The 24,530-nt window shown below is 41.2% G+C and overlaps 1 protein-coding gene across 2 annotated transcripts; it reads right to left on the bottom strand.

Moving 5' to 3' along the window:
* Window positions 1-1,303: 1,303 nt before the first annotated feature.
* Window positions 1,304-22,889, bottom strand: LOC311252102 (uncharacterized protein). Of its 2 annotated transcripts, XM_084344939.1 has the most exons (7): window positions 22,832-22,889; window positions 22,353-22,691; window positions 22,133-22,168; window positions 2,733-2,768; window positions 2,474-2,584; window positions 2,337-2,371; window positions 1,304-1,414 (listed from the first exon to the last, which is right to left on the bottom strand). In XM_084344939.1, exons 1-7 carry the CDS (start codon window positions 22,872-22,874, stop codon window positions 1,310-1,312), a joined length of 705 nt encoding a protein of 234 aa, XP_084201065.1. In that variant the 5' UTR covers window positions 22,875-22,889; the 3' UTR covers window positions 1,304-1,309. The 2 variants fall into 2 exon arrangements, with proteins under 2 accessions (XP_084201065.1, XP_084201066.1); XM_084344940.1 differs by lacking the exons at window positions 1,304-1,414; window positions 2,337-2,371; window positions 2,474-2,584; window positions 2,733-2,768 and adding exons at window positions 20,795-21,353; window positions 21,737-21,771; window positions 21,874-21,984.
* Between the last annotated feature and the right edge of the window lie 1,641 nt (window positions 22,890-24,530).

Genomic DNA, 24,530 nt, shown 5'->3' with positions numbered 1-24,530 from the left:
GAGAACACATCACTGTGATTATGTTTGTAAAGTGTCACTTTGACTCGTCAGAGAGAGACAGTAGAGTCGTCTCATTTCAAATCTCCCTGTTCGAAAGAAAGTGCCAGAACTTACTGAGGCTGCAGAGAATCAACACTGTTATCACGCTGAAGTTCATCATTGTGCGTCTGAAGCTCTGTGAAGTCCGTAACTCAACTGTGCTCCAAGGAGGGTGCTCTCAACAAAAGGAGGCGGGTGCTACTGTGTAGCTCATCTTGGTGCTCTAATTTAGCACATATCCACTTTAAGGGAAGTGTGTGTTGATGCAGAATGTTCACCTCAAGCAGGGTGGACAAACCAATGCCCACCACTCTAATCTTTTTTTTTGTTGGACTGTTTCAAAACATGAAGTCATTTTTTAATAAAGGTTTGGATTCTGCCTGCATGTTATTGTTATTGCCCCTTATCAAGGTCAATGTATATGGGAGCTGCACCTGCTGTTGTTTTGTTACCATGTTACGTCTCAAAGATGTGCTGGAGTACAATATATTTAAAGTCTGAAGGGGCAAATATGTAAAATATAGGCAGTTTAGTTCAACAAAAATAAATTAACTGACATTATAATCTGAATGTGAAGAAACAACAGTGTTAACATCATGTCAAATATGTCTATGTACTGTGTTTGAGAGATGTCTACTGAAGTTAGCATGGTACCAGCTAGCCCCGGTCCCTCCTGCTCAGTAAAACCACCTTGTACCAGAGGGGACCCTGTAGCTTTAAGTGCAATAAATGAACAAAATATATTCACAAAATGTCAAGAAAGGACATTTGCCTACATTTAACCGAAACATGAAACTGTCATACAACCGACTAAGACGAGCTTCACTGTTGTGAAACTCTCTCCATTAAAACTTGCGCATTTTTCAAATAAAACTCACTAGAACAGTCTTGGTTTGTCTTTCAACAATCACCCCAGTTTGGTCAAAATCAGTCCAAAATCCATCGATTCACCGTCTGTCTCTCCCCACCTGCCGTGTCCCTGAAGTCATAGTCCTCGTCCTCACTCAAACTGCTCCCCACTCCTCCACTTTAACAGACCTTCATCTAAGTCTCACTATATGAGACTCTGGACAGTCATTATTGTTTTTGTTAAATAGACACTGAAAGACATAAAATGCTGAGGATTAAAGCTCTGCAGTGGGAAGGCACTTGATCTTTATTTCAGATTTAAATGTTTTGGCAGGAGTGGTTACTGCTCTCATCAACATGGCGTACAATAGCTCAAAGCATTTTCATATAATATAGCATCAGTTCCAGTTGCCTGCTGAGTCTATCTGGTGGAAGCATAGATGACATTTGGCTCCTGCTCTCTTCTTTTTGCTTTCGGTCGAATTGTCACTGCTGCGTAGTTCACGTCATCATCACAGCCCACATTCTGTGAAAAGAGTATTTACAGTCTTAATATGGTGACTTACAGGATCTTAATTCCCTCAATATAACAGCTTCTGACTGAATTCAGTTACAAACAGTACAATGTTCTCAGTAAGACTACCTTCAATCCATACTTTAAAGAGGCTCTGTGTTTTGAACCTTTTTGTCTCGGGCACCATTGACGCACATTATATGGATTTTTGCTGCAGGATGGTACCCCCGGGGGTCTCCAGCTGCACTTTGAGGAATAAAAAACTACATCCGATTTCTCATCAGCATGAGGGTGAGTCGATAATGACTGAATTTCATTCTAGAGTGAACTATTCCTTGAATGTTTCAAAAAAATCATTTCTAAACTAACGTCAGCTACTGTTGCTCTCTGTTAACAGAGCGAAGAGGGGAACTGAGACGAGGCACTTGACAACGTGCATAAAGACACATCCTTTGGACTGGCAGATAATCAACCCAAGTCCTTCACACATAAATCCACAGTCCAGCAGCATTAAACAGCTTAGACAAATCATCCACAGGCTTGTATAGGCAACCAAGAAAGACGGGGAAGGTCTCATTTTCACATCATGTTACAATCTGCTCACATATGACCAATAAAAAGTGCCTAATACATGTAAATAGCTTCAAATTATTACTCAGAACCCCTTTAAAGGAATGTGACAAATACATTTACTGAGCAGGACATTTTCGATGCCAAAAATAAACTTGTTTGTGCTCTCTAGTGGACCCTTGAACATAATGTGGCAATTTCTGGTCTGATCAGCCTCATAGATGCAAATATATACAGTACATATCTACAAATACACTGACCTGTAAGGGAGAAGCCAATGTGAGCCAATACAATACAGTTCTGTCTGTTTTTCCGTCTGGTTCTATCAAACAATATATAAAGTAAATATTAAAATTGGATTCACCTCTCTTTGCTCTGGATTCTGGTCTTCCTTAACAGCTATGTGACACAAAGAAGACATCTGGTCAGTTTTCCAGCATATTGACAAAAGTTAAAGCATTTCCACTGGCAACAAGACGTAGACAGTAACTGAAAAAGTACCTGTCTGAAGTTTCCTGACTTTCACAATCAGACCAATGATGACCAGTACAAGGACAACAGTCAGACCACCCAGGATCACACTGGTCAGCTTTGCTATTCCGTCAGATTCTCCTACAAGAGAGATCGTTAGGTTAGAATCTAATTTACCCTGAATGGCTTGAGACCAAGTAAAAGTAAAACCTGAGCTTCAACTGTTTCACCTTCAAACATTTCATAATCTGCACAATGAAAGAAATCTGTAGGAGAATCTCACTTTTACCTTTGCTGTCCTCGTCACCATGTGGCTCATCGCTGCCTTTTAAAGAAAAAGAGTAAAGATAAAATTAGTCTTGATTTTGTTTTGGCAGATTTACATCCTAATTAAATTTGCCAATGTTTTAACAGCCACTTGTGTTGTAAGAAGACAAATATAGAAATACAGAATAAACATAAATGAACAAAGAAAGACAAGACAAGACTTTAAAATGACCTTACCTTTGACATTTAAATGTATCAAACTGAAAGTTGGAATTCTGTCAGTGTAAAATCCACAGAAATACAGTCCAGCATCAGATTTAGCCACAGATTTGATTTTCAGAGAGACTGTGGAGTCGACGTCTCTCATTTCAAACATCCCATTTTCAAATCCTTCACAGTTTTGAGCGTTACTTGAGGAGATCTTGACAGAGACACAGCTGACCTCAGTTCTATTGACCAGTCTGAACCAGATCATCACTGCACGATTGTTGTAGGTGTTGTTGCACTGCAGTGTGACTTCTTCACCAGGCTGAGCCTCCACAGTCTGAGACTGAGAGACTGAGGCAGAGATCCAGCCTGAAACAAACAGCAGTACCAGTATGAGGAAACGTCAGAATACATGTAATAATAAGTAAATAATTCTAGTTCTGCTGGTTTAGAGAATTCAGCACAGTTACTGAAGAAGCTGAAGAAAGTGATTCAATGCCAGAACTTACTGAGGCTGCAGAGAATCAACACTGTTATCACGGTGAAGTTCATCGTTGTGCGTCTGAAGCTCTGTGAAGTCCGTAACTCAACTGTGCTCCAAGGAGGGTGCTCTCAACAAAAGGAGGCGGGTGCTACTGTGTAGCTCATCTTGGTGCTCTAATTTACCACATAACCACTTTAAGGGAAGTGTGTGTTGATGCAGAATGTTCACCTCAAGCAGGGTGGACAAACCAGTGCCCACCACTCTAATCTTTTTCTTTGGTGGACCATTTTTAAAACAGTTTTTAATGAAGATTTGGATTCTGCCTGCATGTCATTGTTACTGGCTGTTATCAACCTCGATGTATATGGAGCTGCACCTGCTGTTGTTTTGTTGTGATGCTATGTCTTTAGGATGTTCAGTCTAGAGCCAGGGCCGTAGTCAGGACTTATTAATTAGTGAGGTCCAGAATTTAATCTTTTTGTAATCTGTTAATACCTGACTCTGTTGTGTTTTTCTTCAGTGAAAACAATCCAGTCAAGTTTCTCCTCAGCTCTGTTCTTCATTAAGTCTCTCCTGCACAGTTAACTATCTTATTGAGAGGTCAGTGTGCAGAGACAGTGGGGGATGAGGTGGGTAGAGTAGCCAAAAACAGTACTAAAGTACTGTTACTTTGCAAAAAACAAGTAGGCCTACTTAAGTAGAAGTATCTAAATAACTACTCAAAGTAGAATACAAAAATACTGAGTGAAAAAGTGACTTGACGTGAGTAACTTCAGAAATAAAAAAGAAAAAGCACCAAGCACACTACTGTCTTTATTTGATGTGGATCTGACTGATCTGATTATTTCAAACACAGATGGTCTCCTTCAGGTAAAGGTGAAGAGTTGAACCGACAACTTTATTTGTGATGAAATATTAAATCATCATCTCCTGATGAGATAAAATGCAACACACACACCAGGACAATATTCCCAGTTTGTATCTCACAAAGTATTACATCATTTAAATGATGTTGTTTGCTTGTTGTCTCCTATGTTATGTTGTGATCTGGAAAATAAATGCATGTGCATAACAGACCATGAGTGTTATGCCAAAAAGTGAATTAAGAGTGTCAACATGTCACAGTGTCCTTATACTTGAATAAACCCAGTATAGATGTCTCAAGTCCCAGTTCCCATCTCAGATGAGCACAGATCAGCTGTGACCCCAACATTCAGGTCTGTCCAATCACATGAAGACGGTGAGATTAGAGATGTGGCCAAATCAGCCTGTTATCTTTCTGAGAATGTCTCATATCAGATGACTCATTTGACTTCATGACTTCTCCTTCACCTGTGTGGTTGAACCACCACATCAGCTGTTTGTCTTTTTCCCTGTGCATCATTTGGTCTCTGCTTTTCTCTTCATCAGCACACGTTAGCTCGAATATTTAGCTACTTTAAGGCAGAAAGCAGGAATAAAAGCAGTTTTCAAGCATGTACGGTGTGTAAATATTAAACATATACGTTTTAATACAACAGACACACTTGCTGCTCTCTGTCAGCCGGTTCTCTGATGACTTCACAGCTGCAGCCTGCTGCACTCTGCACTGTTTTCTCATCTTTAAATATTAGAAGTCAGCGCGATGTGAAAGCCATCCTCCTATTGCAGCCTCTGCCATTGTGCAGCTTTGAGCAAAGATTCACACAGCTTGAGCCACATAACTCGACCTCATTAGCAACACAGAAGCTCTTGAATGATAATATTGTAGGAATATTAAAGGTATACTACAGGCAGCAGTTGTCTCTATGATCCTCTTGCTCTTCCGTGACTGCCGTTTCCCCTTGTTACTTTGATAATGAAGGTAACACTGCTTTATAGAATATGTAGGCTACTAATATATTTATGACATCATTTAGAGAATATTATAGATTCAAGAGGAAACTGACGGATAGTGAGAAAAAAGCACACCTCTCTGGATTTATGTCAGATTGTGCTTTAAACCCATTCATGGTAATCCCTCCACGTAGGCATCTGTCAGGAGTCTTTAAAAGGTGTAATCTGTAGAAAGTGGCCAGTGTTCAAAGGTAGCTCCAAAAACTTAGAGGGCAACATATCAGCAGAGTAACTGACAACTGCTGCACTTTGCTAGCTATCTTTGGCTGAAGTCTTGCTACCATTAGCTAATTAGCTCATGGCTCAGTTGAATGTTTTAAACTAAAAGTATTATACATTTCTCCTTTAAAAATGCACATAGTAACTGCTCTGATGTTTGACTGTGCAAGTGTCAAAGCAGACACTGAGCATCTTGCTAAGGTCAGTTTGTGTAAACTGATGGGTGAAGTAGTGAAACAGTGTCTGAAGGGGTTAATGTTTAGCGGTAGCTCTTCAGCAGCATCCTTCTTGCTGCACCTTTAGGTGTCTGATGTGTGTGGTTATAGCTGGAAACCAGTCTTCCTGTGGTTTCTATTCATTGCCTGCTGGTTGTTTCTACACTTTGTTTTTTCAAACCAACTGTACAAATATATCATGTGTATCTCTTTGTGACTGAGGCTAGGTCAGGTTTTACTGACACATTTCCGACTATACGAACTTCATTTTCATGTCAGTTTTGCTCAGACATCCCTGCACTGTCTCTTCCTATCAAACAGCTGACTGAACCTCATTCACTCATCAACAATGTCGGTCTGGACACTGATCTGTGTCCAAAGGGAAAGACGCAGATTTTGTCAAGAGAAGTGAGAAAGGAAGCAACAAAACTCATCTCATTTACAAACAGATGCACATTTCGCATAAATACTGGAACATTAATACAAAATCACAGTTCCTCTGCTGATAAAGGAGATAATAATAATAATAATAATAATAATTTTATTTATAGAGCACTTTCCATCAAAGTGCTGTACAGTTACAAAACATTTAAAAAACATATAAAAACATTTAAATACATATAAAAACATTCAAAAACATAAAAACATACACAGCAATAAAACACACAGTGTAAACAAGAATAAAAGAAATGGCAAAACACCTAGGACTCATATGTCACAATGTACAAGTGGGTCTTGAGCTTGGCTTTAAAGACCTCAACTGAACAAGACTGCCTGATGTCCAGAGGAAGACTGTTCCACAGAGTAGGTGCGCGGAAAGAAAAAGCCCGCTCACCGGCTGTTTTTTTATTTACCTTTGGGACACTCTAGCAACCGCTCGCCTGGGAGCGCAAAGGCCATGTAGGTACATAGGTATTGACCAAGTCTGACAAATAGATTGGCGCAAGACCATTTAAAATTTTGTAGGTCAACAGCAGCACCTTGAAGTCGGCTCTAACCTGAACAGGGAACCAATGAAGAGAGGCCAACACAGGGCTGATATGTTGATATCTTGACAGTCCGGTCAGCATACGGGCCGCTGCATTTTGGACTAACTGCAGACCACGAAGGCTCTTTTTGGGCAGCCCCGACAAAAGCACATTACAGTAGTCTAACCTTGAAGTCACAAAGGCATGAATAAGAGTCTCTGCATCTTTCAGTGAGAGGACAGATCTGATTTTAGCAATTTTTCTGAGGTGGAAAAATGCTACTTTTGTCACCTCCTTTACATGTGACTCAAAGGAAAGGGTCTGATCAAAGAGCACTCCACGATTTTTTACCTTATCCTTGCACGGAATGACATATTCATCCAGAGATACAGTAAAGTGATTAAACCGGTGGCATAACTTTGCCGGTCCAATAGCTGGGAGGCAACCGCCATTCCGACATAACGCCATTCCGACATTAGGCCCTAATTGTTGGAATGGCAACACTTAAACCTTTAATGAAACATCCCATTGTTCCGACACTTTTTGGCTCCTAAGGTCGGAAAGGTGGTATTTATTTATTTTTTAAACGTGTTGCCATTCCGACGCATCTTTTAAAAGGGTTAGGGTTAGGGTTATGGGTTGCGGATTATGGTGAAATTTTGTCGGAATGCCGGGATGTTCGCATGTCGGAATAGTGGTATGTCGGAATGGTGACATGTCGGAATGGCGGTATGACAGAATTTTGGTATGTCGGAATGCCAGCATGCAACCCCAATAGCTATCATTTCGGTTTTAGCTGCATTCAGCAGCAGAAAGTTTGTTAATAGCCAGGTCCTTACAGTGGCTAAACAGGCTGTAAGTTTATCGGAGCAAGACCCATTTTCTGCAACAACTGGCATATATATTTGCAAGTCATCGGCATAACAGTGAAAAACAATTCCAAAAGAACGTATAATCAGGCCTAGTGGTGCCAAGTATAATGAAAACAGCAGTGGACCTAGGACCGAGCCTTGTGGAACCCCGTACCTAACAGGGCAAGACTCAGAAAACCTGTTGTTGTATAGAACACGTTGAGATCGATCTGACAGGTAAGATCTTAACCATTTAAGCACCTGGCCTGAGATACCAAAATAGTTTTCGAGCCTGTCCAGAAGTATATCATGATCCACCGTATCAAACGCAACACTGAGATCTAACAACAGCAAGACAGATGTTGTCTCCGAATCTAGAGCCAATAATAAGTCATTTACCACTTTTGTGAGTGCTGTTTCTGTAGAGTGATTAGCACGAAAGGCAGACTGTAGTGGCTCAAAAAGATCATTTGGAGACAGGAACTGTAAAAGTTGTTGTGAGACTACTTTCTCAATAACTTTGGATAAAAAAGCTAGATTTGAGACTGGTCTGTAGTTAGCTAAGGAGTTTGCATCCAGATTTGGTTTCTTTAATAAGGGTTTCACCACAGCGGTCTTAAAACATGACGGAAACAATCCAGTGCCTAGCGAGAGATTGAGGATATCTAAAATATATAAACCTAGCGTTGGCCAAAACTCCTTTACAACCCATGCCGGGAGAGGATCAAGAGGGCAGGTCGTGCTTCTTGCAGCCATAGTGATCTTAGTTAGAGAGGCCAGGGAAGTAGGTTCAAAAACGGAGAGACCTTGTTTTACAAAGCTACGTGTATTGACGACAGAGTCTGATCCCCCAGCAAAAGACTGGGTTACTCTGGATCTGATGTCCTCCACTTTATTATTAAAATATTCCATAAAATCCTGTGCTGAGAGGTCAGTGCTGATGACTAGCTGTCGATCTTGCGTCAACTTGGAAACAGTGTCAAATAACAGCCTTGGGTTGTGCTTGTTATTCAAGATCAGATTAGAATAGTAAGCTGCCTTCGCGGCAGACATTCTGGATTGGTAAGTGGTCAGCTTGTCTTGCCATGTTTGATGATGACCCTCCAATCTAGAATGACGCCACTGGCGTTCATGTTTTCTGCAGCTTTTTCTGAGGCTTAACAAGTCCTCATTTAGCTAGGGCAGGGCTCGAAATTAACGATGTCCCGATGTCCCGGGGACCATAAAAATTCCTACTGGGACACAAATATATTTGGTCCGGGACAATGACGGGACAGTGAAAAAAAATGTCAACTAAACTTCGAAATGGGTGTTGTTTGCAAAGTCATTAAATATGAGTATCTAGACGTTACTTTGTCGTTTGAATAATTTAATAAAAAAGTGTGAGCGGCGAAACTATAGAAGGCTTACGTTCTCGCGGCACCTCACGATAGGCAGTTAGCCTGTTCGTGCAATTGCATTCTGCGTCATCCACTCTGCTGCTGGCTGCTGCTTGACTCGCGCCAATGCAGCATTCATAGAGCCAGAGCATAGACCATCGTTAACGACAGGTGGTTGAATAAACATCCCCCTTATGCAAGCCCCAATACTGCCGACTCCCGAAACGAGGACATCCCAAGTCCTGGTCATGATTCATCGTCCTCCCCTGTGGTAAGTTAGTTGTCTTAACTGTCAATGTTAGCTAGTGCTCAGCGATAGCTAACGCTCACTCAAACAAAATGCTCAATTCCCTCCTCCGTATATCTTTGCATTTCCCTGAGGTTGAGCACTATAATACAGAGCAGGCAGTCGAGAAGTGGTGGCAAAGTGGTCAGAGAACATGCCGACCCGTGTTCAACGACTCTTTGTGAGACAAGAAAAAACATCTCCGCGGCGGTCAGCCGTCCTGACCGAGACTTCAGTGAACTTTCCCCCCAGAAAACAGCATCCCTCCCCGCGAGTGAAATAGTCAGACAGCGTCCTGTTTACTGAAGGCGATTATGTAACTTTGTACGAAAAACGTAACTTTGTCACTTTCCAGGATGTTTGGTGGGTCAGGATCTCAATCACAACACATTATAACAGCATCCATATGATTATAAACAGTCAGCGGTACATGTTTGGATATAGGAGGACACCGGGAAACACCTTGAAAAAACACACACGTCATCATACACGTCATGATGATGACGTGTACCGTCATCGCCGGCTTTCTGTGTGAATTATACTCCGGTTCGTCTTTTGCGCCGGAGCTGCGCGGCTCTGTGTGAACAGCCAGCGGCGGAGAAACCGATAATGCAGCGTCTCTGTGTGAAAGGGGCTAGTAACTCATAAGTTACAGGGAGCACCTGAACAATGTCTTGTGTTTTTGGGTCTTGAGGTGTATGTGAGAGAGTGACACATCAAGACAGAGAGGAGTGTTGTGTAGGAGGGCAGGAGTAAGCAGAGTAAATGTGAAGGGGGAGATCTGGTGGGGTGGGTGAATGAGTGAGAGCAAGATGATTGACATTCATAAATGATAACAGAAGATAAAATGATATTCCTATAGTACTACTGACTTGTAATAATAACTTGTAATTACAACTGAAAAAAGATACATTTATTAAACTGTATTATGGAACACAGAGACCATACAGCCATAACATATTGAATTGAAAAATAAAACTATCAGAATTCTTTAATGTTGACATAATGATAAATTAGTCTGGATATTGAGAAACAATAGAAAACATGTCTTAAAACAACTCCTTTCCCTTCTAGTCTAGGAGAGGCAACAGATCAGACTGATATTCATATGTTTAATAAAATAAGTATTTTAAACTTATATGGTGGACCATATAAATGGTGGTGTGATGGTTAAGTGACAAAAAAGGATCAAATTAAATGTATTCTGCATAATTGGGGGGGGCGACGACAATAATTTAAATTTGGGACACTGTTGGTTATATCCGGGACAATACAAAGTAGAATTCGGGACAGTTGTGGGACACTGAGGAAAAAAGTTAATTTCGAGCCCTGAGCTAGGGCATGGGATTTTTTTGAGTGCACTTCTCCGACTTTGCTGGAGCCACCAAATCCAACAATCCCTCAAGTGCACTGTTAAAATTTTCAGTAAGACTGTCCACTGAGAGAGATTGGGTGAAGACTGAGTTAATTGTCGATGGCAGTCTAAGGTTAAGATCACTCAGTGCCCCAGGTCCTATATAACGAGACAACCTCGTATTTGGGGATGTTTTTTTTGAGGGAAATAGATTAGGGATCGTGATATCAAAAAGTAACACTGAGTGATCTAAGATTGGCAAGACAGAGAGTTCATTTATTGACACAGACAACCCATAGCCTAGAACCAGATCTAATGTGTGTCCGTGCTGATGTGTTGGTCCAGAAACAAACTGTGTGAGATCAAAAGACTCAATAACATTTAAGAAATCTTTAACCATAGGCTTGTCGTTACAACAAATGTGAATATTGAAGTCACCAACGATCAGTATCTTCTCGTAATGTAAAATAAATCTAGATAAAAAGTCAACGAACTCCGGGATGAACTGATTGTTGTACTTCGGTGGACGATAAATCACAGCAATTGGAATAACAGATGGTATGTTTATCGTGAAGAGCTGCAATTCAAAACTAGTGAAATGATCACAGTAATCAATTCATTTGCATTTAAAACTATTATTAAAAAAAGAGGCAATTCCTCCACCTCTACAGAGTCAGCCTAGGAGAGCTAAAAAAGCTACAGTCAGGTGGACAAAGTTCCAGCAGAGGTGCAAATTCCCCATGCAACCACATCTCAGTTATAAACATTAAATCTAAGGCATGAGAATTAAAGAGGTCACGAAGGATAAAAGTTTTGTTGGATAGTGACCGGGCGTTTAGGAGAGCCATCTTGATTTTGGCCTCTTCATCAGCCAATCGTTGAGTGCAATCCACTTGACGCAGGTTTTCAACATGCACTCCACCACTCCCACACCACCTCCAGTTTTTTGGTTTGTAGATTCTCGGTTTAATCAGTGTTGAAATATTTAAGGGTTCTTTAGTTAACACAGGAGGGTGTGAGATACTTGTAACTGGGGGCATAGTTGTAATAGATTTGGTTGGGGAACCAGCAGCAACTGAGTGGGTAGCTGACAGGAAGGTCCAGCAGGTGGAGCTGTCAACAGAAATAGCAGCCACAGTAGCAACAGTAGTAACAGCAATAGCAACAAGACCCGCACTGTCAAGGCCAGGGCTGTGAGGTGAGCGGATCAAGGACTGGGCAGGGTCTTGCTGGAGAGACCGTCAATTTAAACTGAAGGCGATGAAATTTATGAAGTTGCGACTCAGCCTTTCTGTTTCCATCCTATTCAGGTGTAGCCCGTCTGATTTAAATAGGTCACACTCTGTCCAGAAATAATCTAAATTACTTATAAAGCCTAACCCAGTGGCAGTTGCAAAGTTGTGCATCCAGAGATGTAAGCTAAAGAGACGGCTGAAGCGTTCTGAGCTTTTTAACATGGTGGGTATTGGGCCAGACAAAACACAAATCTTTCCAAGGCTTTCTACAGTGTTGACCAATGATTCCAGATCATAACGAAGTTTAGTGGATTGTCTGGACATAACATCATTGGTGCCTATGTGTAGAAGAACTGTTTGTGCAGTGGGATGGAGATCGATAATAGACGGTATCAGTGCTACAAAATCAGTAGTTTTACCACCAGAAAGGCAGTAAGTGATGGAACCTGGGAGATGCACATTTCTAATGATGGAGTCACCGATTATAAGAATTTCAGGAGGTTGATTTTTGCAGCCGTTATCATAGACCGCTAGTTTAGGCGACAGGGATAGATGGGTGATATCAGGAGTAGTGGAGACAGGCCCTGCGTCCAGTCGGGGAAAACAGGACTGTGGGACAGGGAGAGAAGGCCAGGATTCTGCGTTGGATAACGAAGGAGGGGACAAACATCGGGGACGTTTTCCTTTGGACATTTGTGGGCTAGTTGAGGGAGTGCAGCGCTGGCTGCGGCAAAGCGGTGTGTGAGCATGTGGCTACCTGCTCGGCTAGCTTCTCCAATGGAGCAGAGAAGTTGGACGGGATGGGATCATCGTCATCATCTTCTGAGTCCAGAGTAAATAAGGGGAGAGATACCCATCTCGTCTTCCTAGCAACGGTCGCCCAGGAGGGAGAATGAACGGCCGATGTCCCAGGAACAGCCGCATTGGTCGGGCTGGAAGCGTCCTGCTGCAGTGCATCCATCCCGGCTAGAAGCAGGGATTGCCGCTGTAGGACGTCATCCAGGAGACCCTCAATGGAGCGCAGCTCGGACCTCAGGCCTGACAGCTCAGGCTCCGCCAGGGTGAATGGAGGCATGCTTGGGAGAGAGAAACAGACAACTGACAGTACACAGCTCTATGTGTAGGTGGCAATAGTAGCCACCTAGCTGGTGGTGGCAGAAGGTCTGGGGCAGTTGATGTTACTTACACGCAAGGGCTCCAAAGTTGGAGCCCACTGCGATGACCAGGTGTATGACTTAGGTAGATGAAAGGCGCGTTAGCAAGCAAAAAACTTACCGACACGGGTCCAACTTTGTGGACCTGTTGCAGTGCAGAGACCTCAGTTTTTTGTCCAAACCAGTTAGCCTCCAGGCTAAAAACGGGCAAGGAGGTGTAGTGTAGTGGAGCTCACCAAGGAAGCAACAAAACTCATCTCATTTACAAACAGATGCACATTTTGCATTAATACTGGAACATTAATACAAAATCACAGAGATGATAATGCTCGTGAAATCGATTTCACCATGAATTTCATTCGAAGTTGCACTGATAAAGGATTGGCAGATGGAAGAGGAAAAAACATGATCCATGCTGAACGAGAGAGATCTGTGCTATTAAAGTAAATGCAAACTGTGTATTTTTTCTTTTTTTTATTATTCAAGATTATTTTATTAATTGTGTGGCAACAAAATATCAATCAGGCCTGGATGTAACTCTTACAGCGTCAAAATTACAATTAGTAATAATAATAATTAATCACTAATATTTATGATATTCCTGATCCACTTCTGGCGAACAACTTGGTTCTCTGTTAGCTCAGGAAATCTATGTCAAGTGTATCTCTCAGACAAGTTAGTTCTTCCTGATTTCCTAGAAGTAACTGACGTTACATTGAAAGTGAAGGTAAAAGTAGAAGTTGTTATGCCACTGCAGTAATGGCGACTCGTCTTCTTCCAGTACTTCGCAGGATTAATGGATTTCTTCCTCATTCACAATCTGGAGTGTTGCTGAACAACTCTGTGCTCAGTGCTGCCCCTGCTGGTCAGAAGCTATATTGTAATACTACTGATTAAAACTTCCCCACTCACTAAAAAACATCTATCTAGCCCTAAACCTACAATCCAGTGAGCTTTGTGAGATGTCCATCCAGGAATGTGAAACAGTGGCATGACGTCCTGAATCAGGGCTGCATTTGAAGTTGCAGCTTAAACATTTTTTTTTTATCAAATGTTTTATTATTATTATTATTATGCATTACAAACAACAAACATAGCCCAAGACAGGGGAATGTGTCGAGGGAGCTCGACAAACATTATCAATAAAGAAAAACAAAATAAAATAAAATAAAATAAAATAATTATGACAATTAAAGAAAACAACAGTAATTAACATTATAAAAAAAAAAAAATTTAAAAAAATTATCAAATGCATACATAACCATACAAAGACACACACACACACACAAACACATAGGACAAGACAGGGGGAACTAGACAACCAGCATAAACATTTTTATTTTTTGACTCTGTCATGGCCGTCCCTCGAGGAAACATCTGAAAGGCTGAGGCATTGTTGCTACACCTCAACAAACCGTTCCTCTACTTCATTATTCCAGCTGACAGCAGCATCCCTATTCCTCTTCGCCATGTTTACATATACACATCAGAGCACTCTTTCATTATTGGCCAACATCATGAACATGTTGTAGGTGATGTCAAACTAGGCAGGAAGATTTTTTTGTATCTTCCTCTGACATGCTAGACTTTTCGTCGGGGCGTCATGTAATGTCCCAGATGCAACCAGGGCCGTAGCCACCATTGAGGACACTGAAGTCATGTCCTCGGTATTTTTTTCCTTCAGTTTTGTTTCATTAAAACCGAAAGTAAACGCGGTCACGACGTGACTGCAGGTCTATTTTTAGAACGGCAATTAAATGAATCGGAGCAAAGATGCAACGTGGTGGTAAGAGGCTGCATCAATCCAAGTTATCATTTGTTGCAGCAAGAAAGGCAGAGGATGATCAGGCAAAGAGGAGGAAAGGTGACAATTGTAATAAGCTAAGAGAATGAGAAAAATAGTGAACGAGCCTACAGATGCAACAGATAGCCAATAGAGATGCTAAGCCTGAGCAGGATCTCCACTCTCTCTCTCTCTCTGTCTCTCTCTCGCTCTCTTTCTCTCTCTGTCTCTCTCTCTCTGTGTCTCTCTCTCGCTCTCTTTCTCTCTCTGTCTCTCTCTCTCTGTCTCTCTTTCTCTCTGTCTCAAATTCAAATTCAAATTCGCTTTATTGGCATGAGTGTTACGAGAACTATGTTGCCAAAGCATCAAGAATCAAAGAAACAAAACAAATACAACTCACAGAATCAAATATATACAAATGAAATTAAAAAATAAATAATAAAATAAAATAAAAAAGTATATATACATTTATACTGTACACCCTATGTGTGTGTGTGTGCTGATGAAGTCCTGTCTCTCTCTTATACACAGATTGGGTGTCATTAGACAGTTACAAGTTGTTACATATAATGAAAAATATATATACATGGTACTGTCTGTTTTATTTTGTTTTTTTCCGGGGGCGGGGGGGATGTTGACCTCGGTATTTCAAAAATCCTGGCTATGGCCCTGGATGCAACATCACTGTTCTTCAGTTGTGTTACACTACATGTCCAGTCATTGCAGAATGAGGCAGCCTCAGTAGAACTGTACAAGGAGGAAATACACCGTCTGTTGTCCAGTCTTTTTTTTTTGTTAAAAAGAACACTCCAAGCAATTGAAGAGAAGGCAATTGATCAAGTTTTGTCCACTGGAAGGGCACCCTAGAGAGCACTTTACCACCGAGCCCACCAATTGGTTGATAATATACATTTCTGTCTGTGCAACAAATAGCCATAAACAAGCCATGCTCTTATCTTGTGAGGTTTTATCTTCAAAAGCAATAATGTTTTCACCAGGCTGGACTTGCCACAGGGAACCCCAGTGGCTTGGCAAGCTGATTTGCCTCCAGTGTTAAAAATGTAGAAAACAACCAGGGCAGCTACTTAACTCAGAACTGTTGTCCCTCACAGCTGGAATACACTCTCTGACAATAACTGGCAGCAACAGGATGAAACCATTTGGTACTGTGCTTTCATTCAGACTTTCTCAGTTATGTCATCATGGCCGCTCAGTCCTTATCAAGTCTGTATCTACGTCTTCAACACTCAGCTACTTCTGTTTTCTGTACTTCTGAGAATCACCACAAAGAAGGAAGGAAGCCTGAACATGTTGTCCACACACTAATGAGATGCTCTTATTGTCATTAGGGCCTAAACAATGTTAGTTGTGTTTTGAACTGACTTCAGTTAAGCCTTTACAATTAAATCCCAGTTTCTTGCTTTAAATCTGATCACAAGCAGTTATTAGACTTCTACTGAGCCACATCACAATCATCAAAATCTAACAAAATATCTTCATGTTTTAAGAGAACATACTGAAGCTTCAGTGTGAAAGTAGTACGGCTTTTGTTGCATGTGGTTTTAATGCAGACAGCTGACGGCCAGTCTAACTGTTTTTGACCACAGTGGAAAATAACAGAGGGGAGGGGACACAAGACTTGTTGCATGCACACATGTGCACGCAAACACAATCAGAGCTAAAGTCAAGCCCTTTGTCTTTTTCATTGATACATTCACTGTCAGCGTTCAATAAAGACGACTAAAGAATGAAAATGAAATAGAGAAAGATACAGGCTTATGGAAACATTTTCTATATTTGATTTAAATTAGTGTACATTACCCCTCCTACCTCCCAGCAGACTCTCCCTATAAGGACATTCAACCATCATCAGTGTCTTCACAGTTCCCTCCTCCATCAAACGTCAAGTGGGTGTTTTTGTTTTTCTCAGACAACGATCAAGGACAAACAAAATGATAAAGATAGATCCTGAGAGCGAGAGAGGAAGAAGCATGTGAGAATCAAAACCAAAGACTGGCGAGAAAATAATAAATTCACATTAATGTTGAATCTTTTTCACAAATGAAATTTTAGACAAAGGGATCTTAACTCCTCCCTCCTGCCATCTTACTCTTGTTAAACTGGATATTTGATGGAGCAAAAGTGTACTGTTGCTGTTACGTGAGTGTTACTTTTCCCCAAACAGCCACATTACTGTACGGTACATTAGCTGTGAATTAGTGAGCAATGGTGAGGGTGTGTGTTTCTGTGTGTTTTCATCTAGGCCTTTCCCCGAACTCAGCACTCACCAAGGACTCTGGTTCTCTCTCTTCTCCCCCTCTCGTCTCTGTATTGTCATGTTAGACTGTCCTCCAGCTGCATTCAGCAGACAACATGGAGGATAGCTGCTACAGCCAGGTTGATAAACAGGAGTGAGGATAAATCCATATTTTAATCCTGAAAGTTAAAAGTAATCTCTGAGCTCTCCTTCTGTTGGTAAACGGCTCCTGATCAGAGCAGAACCTGATGATTAAAGGTTGATGCTGCTTTGAAAGTAAGGTACCTAAATAAGTGTGTGTAAAGCAGAGATGATATAGAGTTTATAAGTAGTAGCATCACTCTTGGTTGTCTTTGAGAACAGCAGGCTGTGTGGTGTTTGTGGCTGTGGCTGAAGTCTTCCTGTGGCTGAGACTTTATTTTTCACTCAGACAGACGATGATCGTCACCACAGAGGGCTGGTTTATTCCATCGCTATTTATTTCCATTCAGTACAAATACAGAGGCTGATGTAACTTTATTCAACACAATATAGGTCACTTTTCACTGTTTACTTTTATACTTTGCTGCAAAGCTTTGACCGGAGAGGCCTCCTGACTTACTCACACCACACTGTGCTGTCTCTTCCTGTGAAGTCATGTGTCTCTCTCACTCCTCCCTCCATTTGACTCTCCCTATGAGTAGGTGTGACAGTCATCAGTGTCCTTTGTGTGACAGAGACTTTGGCCAATAAAGTAAAAGAAGCAAACATGAAGCAGATTAATATGATAAAGCATCAGTGTTGCAGTAACTTCCTGACTCTATCTGCTGGCAGCGTAGATAACGTGAGTCTCCACTTGTGCATGGCCAAGGCAGCTCGCTCGAGCATGCACCTGAGTGGGTGAAGATAGAATCTTGCACAGATGGTGGTTTTATAGGTGATGATTGTTGTGCCTCCTCAGAAGTTAAACTCTTTTGAAGGGGATCTGTGTCCAACTATTTTTTTTGTCTCTCTTAAACTGCAGCTCTGACATTCACACCCAGTTCACACCTTGATGGGTCAGCTTTTTGTAGGTGAGAAAAGAGCCGAGTTTGAACTTCTCTCTTTTTTCTTTGTTCACACATATATTCCTGTCAATTGTGTGAACAACTGCTGCAACACTATGAATGTGTTGTAGCAGAGACTGCCTGAAAATGTACTCTAATACCCATATTGAAACAACATGGCAGTTCCCGTCATGTTAACGGCCGGCAACCATGGAGCTGTTGGAAAGCACTTCAGATGGATCAAAGAAATTAATGTAACAAGTAAAGTAACTCATACATCTGTACTTTTAAGTCATTACTAGTAATATGATTATTGCTTTAAATGAGTAGAAGTCACAAGTAACATGACATGTTGTACATGTGCAGGCAGCTGCATTGAGATTAGCGAGAACATATCACAGTGATTATGTTTGTAAAGTGTCACTCTGACTCGTCAGAGAGAGACAGTGGAGTTGTTGTCTCATTTCAAATCTCTCCGTTCGAAATCCTTCGCAGTTTTGAGCGTCAGCAGAGTGGATCATGCCAGAGACAGCTGACCTCGGTTCCCATAAAACAGTGTTTTCAGTGACACTGGATGCGTGAGCAGCACATATGCGTGCTGTTACCTCTCGCTTTTCATTTCAACATCCATATTAACAGGTGAGAGCAGCCACACTGGCAGTGGAGTCGCGCTTCTCATGCGCGTGTCAAAACGAGGCTGCAGCGTCGCGTAATCTAGGGATTAGGAGTCTTGCCTATTTTTACTGTGAAACGCATGTGGTTGTCAGCAAACATAGACCTGTATATGACCTGTAGGCAGTCACATGGAGATCATACCAGCATTTCACTATATGATTATTGCTCTAATTTTTTACATGTGCAGGCAGCTGCATTGAGACTACCATGTACATATCACTGAATATGTTTGTAGCTGTGATCCAGAGTGGATGGTTTCATATCAGGCTGTAAAAGTGGCACTCTGATTGGTCAACTTTTCACAAGTTTGATAGATGGGTGTCAGTCTGCCAGAAGTGTGAAGATACAGATGTGATCCCTGATTCAGACAGTCAGCACAGTGCATGGTGCAACAAAAGGCATGTGGGTGTCAAATACTCACAAACACAACCACCAATCTTTTAAAAATAGATAATATTTTTTATTTAAGGCATGTAACAGTTGAAATGTCCAGTTTCCACATTGATTTTCTTCAAAAACAGTAACGGCTTTATTTCAGACTTCATCCTCACAGCGTGTTGATCTAACAGACCTCATGGTTTTCTCCTCAGTTGTGCTCAGAACACACTGCGCTGCCTCTTCCTGTTGAACAAGTGAGGTGGACCTCACTCACTCCTCCACTGCTGTAGACCTCTATCTATCTATGGTCTATCTGGACAGTGACCGAGGTCAGACAAAACTAGCAAGACGTGATAGAACAAGCACTCTGAAAAGTCAGCTATTTAGTAATTTGGTTATTTGACAGTTTTGCAATAATAACATGTGAACTCCTCCAGTCAACAAAGAACACAACAGCAGATTAATATGATAAAAGCATCAGTTCAACTCTGAACCTCTCTGAGTCTGTCTGCTGGCAGTATAAATGACTCGAGTCTCCACTTCTCTCTCTGATGCAGGCCTCCTGCTTCTTACTGGTGTTGGGTAAAAACTCAGCACTGCATCCTTCAGCTCCTCAGAGTGCAGATTCTGCAGACAGTACACAGTTACACATGTCAAACAGACGATTTGTGAGTAAAGCTAAATCATGACCTGGAGTGATTCTGATCTTCAACATGTGAAGACATGTGACAGTAAAGGATAGGACTTGATTTACCTCACGCTGGTGTGGATTCTTTTCTTCAGTGGCAGCTGAACGACAAGGGCACAAAGCAATTTAGTAGTTTTTTAACATGCTGACACACATTTTATGCAGAATGTGTAAAAACCATCAAGTGAAAATAAAACATTCTCCTGAAGTACCTGTCTGAAGTTTCCTGATTTCAACAACCAGACCAACGATGACATTCACAAGGAGAAAGGTCAGACCGCCCAGGATCACACTCGTCAGCTTTTCTATTCCGTCAGACTCTCCTACAAGAGAGATCGTTAAGTTAGAATCTAATTTCCCCTGAAAGGCTTGAGACCAAGTAAAAGTAAAAACTGAGCTTTAACTGTTTCACCTTCTAACATTTCATAATCTGCACAATGAAAGAAATCTGTAGTAGAATCTCACTTCTACCTTTGCAGTTCACACCTTGATGGGTCAGCTTTTTGTAGGTGAGGAAGGAGCCTGAGTTTGAACTTCTCTCTTTTTTCTTTGTTCACACATCTATTTCTGTCAATTGTGTGAACAACTGCTGCAACACTATGAATGTGTTGTAGGAGAGACTGCCTGAAAATGCACTCGAACATCCATATTGAAACAAGATGGCAGTTCCCCTCATGTTAACGGCCGGCAACCATGGAGCTGTTGGAAAGCACTTCAGATGGATCTTTGCTGAATCACAGATATTAATGTAACAAGTAGTGTAACTAATTTCCCTCTATTGTTCAGTAGTTACTAGTAATATGATTATTGTAGATGGTTTCATATCAGGCTGTAAAAGTGGCACTCTGATTGGTCAACTTTTCACAAGTTTGATAGATGGGTGTCAGTCTGCCAGAAGTGTGAAGATACAGATGTGGTCCCTGATTCAGACAGTCAACACAGTGCATGGTGCAACAAAAGGCATGTGGGTGTCATAAATATTCACAAACACAACTACCAATCTTTTAAAAATAGATTATATTTTTATTTAAGGCATGTAACAGTTGAAAAGTCCAGTTTCCATATCGATTTTCTTGAAAAAACAGTAACTGCTTTATTTCAGACTTCATTCTCACAGCGTGTTGATCTAACAGACCTCATGGTTTTCTCCTCAGTTGTGCTCAGAACACACTGCGCTGCCTCTTCCTGTTGAACAAGTGAGGTGAACCTCACTCACTCCTTGACTTCTACAGACCTTCATCTAAGTCTCACTGTACGAGACTCTGTACAGTCATTATTGTCCATACAGACTCTTCCACTGTCAAATACTGGTCATGTGTTTTTGTTAAATAGACACTGAAAGACATAAAATGCTGAGAATTAAAGCTCTGCAGTGGGAAGGCACTTGATCTTTATTTCAGATTTAAATGTTTTGGCAGGAGTGGTTACTGCTCTCATCAACATGGCGTACAAAAGCTCAAAGCATTTTCATATAATATAGCATCAGTTCCAGTTGCCTGCTGAGTCTATCTGGTGGAAGCATAGATGACATTTGGCTCCTGCTCTCTTCTTTTTGCTTTCGGTCGAATTGTCACTGCTGCGTAGTTCACGTCATCATCACAGCCCACATTCTGTGAAAAGAGTATTTACGGTCTTAATATGGTGACTTACAGGATCTTAATTCCCTCAATATAACAGCTTCTGAATGAATTGAGTTACAAACAGTACAATGTTCTCAGTAAGACTACCTTCACACCATTTCTAAACTAACGTCAGCTACTGTTGCTCTGTGTTAATGGAGCGGAGAGGGAAACTGAGACGAGGCACTTGAGAGCGTGCATAAAGACACATCCTTCACACATAAACCTACAGTCCAGCAGCATTAAACACCTTAAACAAATCATCCACAGGCTTGTAATCAGCCCATATATAGTCCTCATAGATGCAAATATATACAGTACATACATACAAAAACTCAAACAATATATAAAGTTAATATTAAAACTGGATTCACCTCTCTTTGCTCTGGATTCTGGTCTTCCTTAACAGCTATGTGACACAAAGAAGACATCTGGTCAGTTTTCCAGCATATTGACAAAAGTTAAAGCATTTCCACTGGCAACAAGACGGAGACAGTAACTGAAAAAGTACCTGTCTGAAGTTTCCTGACTTTCACAACCAGACCAATGATGACCAGTACAAGGACAACAGTCAGACCACCCAGGATCACACTGGTCAGCTTTGCTATTCCGTCAGACTCTCCTACAAGAGAGATCGTTAAGTTAAAATCTAATTTCCCCTGAAAGGCTTGAGACCAAGTAAAAGTAAAAAATGAGCTTCAACTGTTTCACCTTCAAACATTTCATAATCTGCACAATGAAAGAAATCTGTAGTAGAATCTCACTTCTACCTTTGCTGTCCTCGTCACCATGTGGCTCATCGCTGCCTTTTAAAGAAAAAGAGTAAAGATAAAATTAAACTTGATTTTATTTTGACAGATTTACATCATAATTAAATTTAGCTAATGTTTTAACAGCCACATTGATTACTGTTTTTATAAGAAGACACATATAGAAATACAGAATAAACATAAATGAACAAAGAATGACAAGACTTTAGAATGACCTTACCTTTGACATTTAAACGTATTACACTGAAAGTTGGAATTCCGTCACCGTAAACTCCACAGAAATACAGTCCAGCATCAGATTTAGCCACAGAATTGATTTTCAGAGAGACAGTGGAGTCGACGTCTCTCATTTCAAACCTCCCTGTTGGAAATCCTTTGCAGTTTTGAGCGTTGCCTGAGTTGATCATGACAGAGACACAGCTGACCTTGGTTCTGTTGACCAGTCTGAACCAGAATATCACCACGCCATTTTTGGAGATGATGTTGCACTGCAGTGTGACTTCTTCACCAGGCTGAGCCTCCACAGTCTGAGACTGAGAGACTGAGGCAGAGATCCAGCCTGAAACAAACAGCAGTACCAGTATGAGGAAACGTCAGAATACATGTAATAATAAGTAAATAATTCTAGTTCTGCTGGTTTAGAGAATTCAGCACAGTTACTGAAGAAGCTGAAGAAAGTGATTCAATGCCAGAACTTACTGAGGCTGCAGAGAATCAACACTGTTATCACGGTGGAGTTCATCGTTGTGCGTCTGAAGCTCTGTAAAGTCCGTAACTCAACTGTGCTCCAAGGAGGGTGCTCTCAACAAAAGGAGGCGGGTGCTACTGTGTAGCTCATCTTGGTGCTCTAATTTACCACATAACCACTTTAAGGGAAGTGTGTGACGATGCTGAATGTTCCCCTCAAGCAGGGTGGACAAACCAATGCCCACCACTCTAATCTTTTTCTTTTTTCTTTGGTGGACCGTTTTTAAAACAGTTTTTAATGAAGATTTGGATTCTGCCTGCATGTCATTGTTACTGGCTGTTATCAACCACGATGTATATGGAGCTGCACCTGCTGTTGTTTTGTTGTGATGCTCTGTCTTTAGGATGTTCAGTCTAGAGCCAGGGCCGTAGTCAGGACTTATTAATTAGTGAGGTCCAGAATTTAATCTTTTTGTAATCTGTTAATACCTGACTCTGTTGTGTTTTTCTGCAGTGGAAACAATCCAGTCAAGTTTCTCCTCAGCCCTGTTCTTCATTTAGTCTCTCCTGCACAGTTAGCTATGTCATTGAGAGGTCAGTGTGCAGAGACAGTGGGGGATGAGGTGGGTAGAGTAGCCAAAAACTGTACTAAAGTACTCAAGTAGAAGTAAAGTAGTAGTAGTGATCAAAATAACTACTTAAAGCAGAATACAAAAATACTGAGTGAAAAAGTGACTTGATGTGAGTAACTTCAGAAATAAAAAAGAAAAAGCACCAAGCACACTACTGTCTTTATTTGATGTGGATCTGACTGATCTGATTATTTCAGATGGTCTTCTTCAGGTAAAGGTGAAGAGTTGAACCGACAACTTTATTTGTGATGAATTATTAAATCATCGTCTCCTGATGAGATAAAATGCAACACACACACCAGGACAATATTCCCAGTTTGTATCTCACAAAGTATTACATCATTCAAATGATGTTGTTTGCTTGTTGTCTCCTATGTTATGTTGTGATCCGGAAAATAAATACATGTGCATAAGAGACCATGAGTGTTATGCCAAAAAGTAAATTAAGAGTGTCAACATGTCACAGTGTTACATGTTACGTCTCATGTCAGATGACTCATTTGACTTCTTGACTTCTCTTCACCTAGAGACCCTGTGGTGAACCACCACATCTACAGCACATCACCCCTCACCTTCACTCAACCCTGCTCTGTAAAACCAATATATTATCATTATTATTATCATTATTATTATTATTATTATGAAAGGCAAACTCCATGTCAACAGATAGGACAGGCCTGTGGACACACAGTGAGCACCAGCAGCTCAGGGACTCAGCCACCTTTGCAAGGTTCTGCGAGGTCCTACGATCATGTTGTTTTGGGAGTCACTGCCAATCAGTCTATTCAGTCGTTGAGGCATGAGGATGTGTTGTCCATCAGACATGCTGTGTGTGTCCAACTATTTTTGCATCTTTCTTACTCCAAAGATCTGACATTCACACCCAGTTCACGGCCTGATGTGTCAGCTGTTTGGAGGTCAGAAAGGAGCCTCAGTTTGCACTTATTTCTTTGTTCACACAGCTGTTTTTGTCAATTGTGTGAACAACTGAGCGCAACACTATGAATGTCTTCTGAGACTGCCTGAAAATGCACTCTAATACCCATATTGAAACGACATGGCCTGACAACTGAGTACAT

This window comes from Pagrus pagrus (assembly GCF_965226575.1).
Source record: "Pagrus pagrus genome assembly, chromosome: 22".
Classification (NCBI taxonomy): Eukaryota; Metazoa; Chordata; class Actinopteri; order Spariformes; family Sparidae; genus Pagrus; species Pagrus pagrus.
This window is presented reverse-complemented; position numbering and strand designations above follow the sequence as displayed.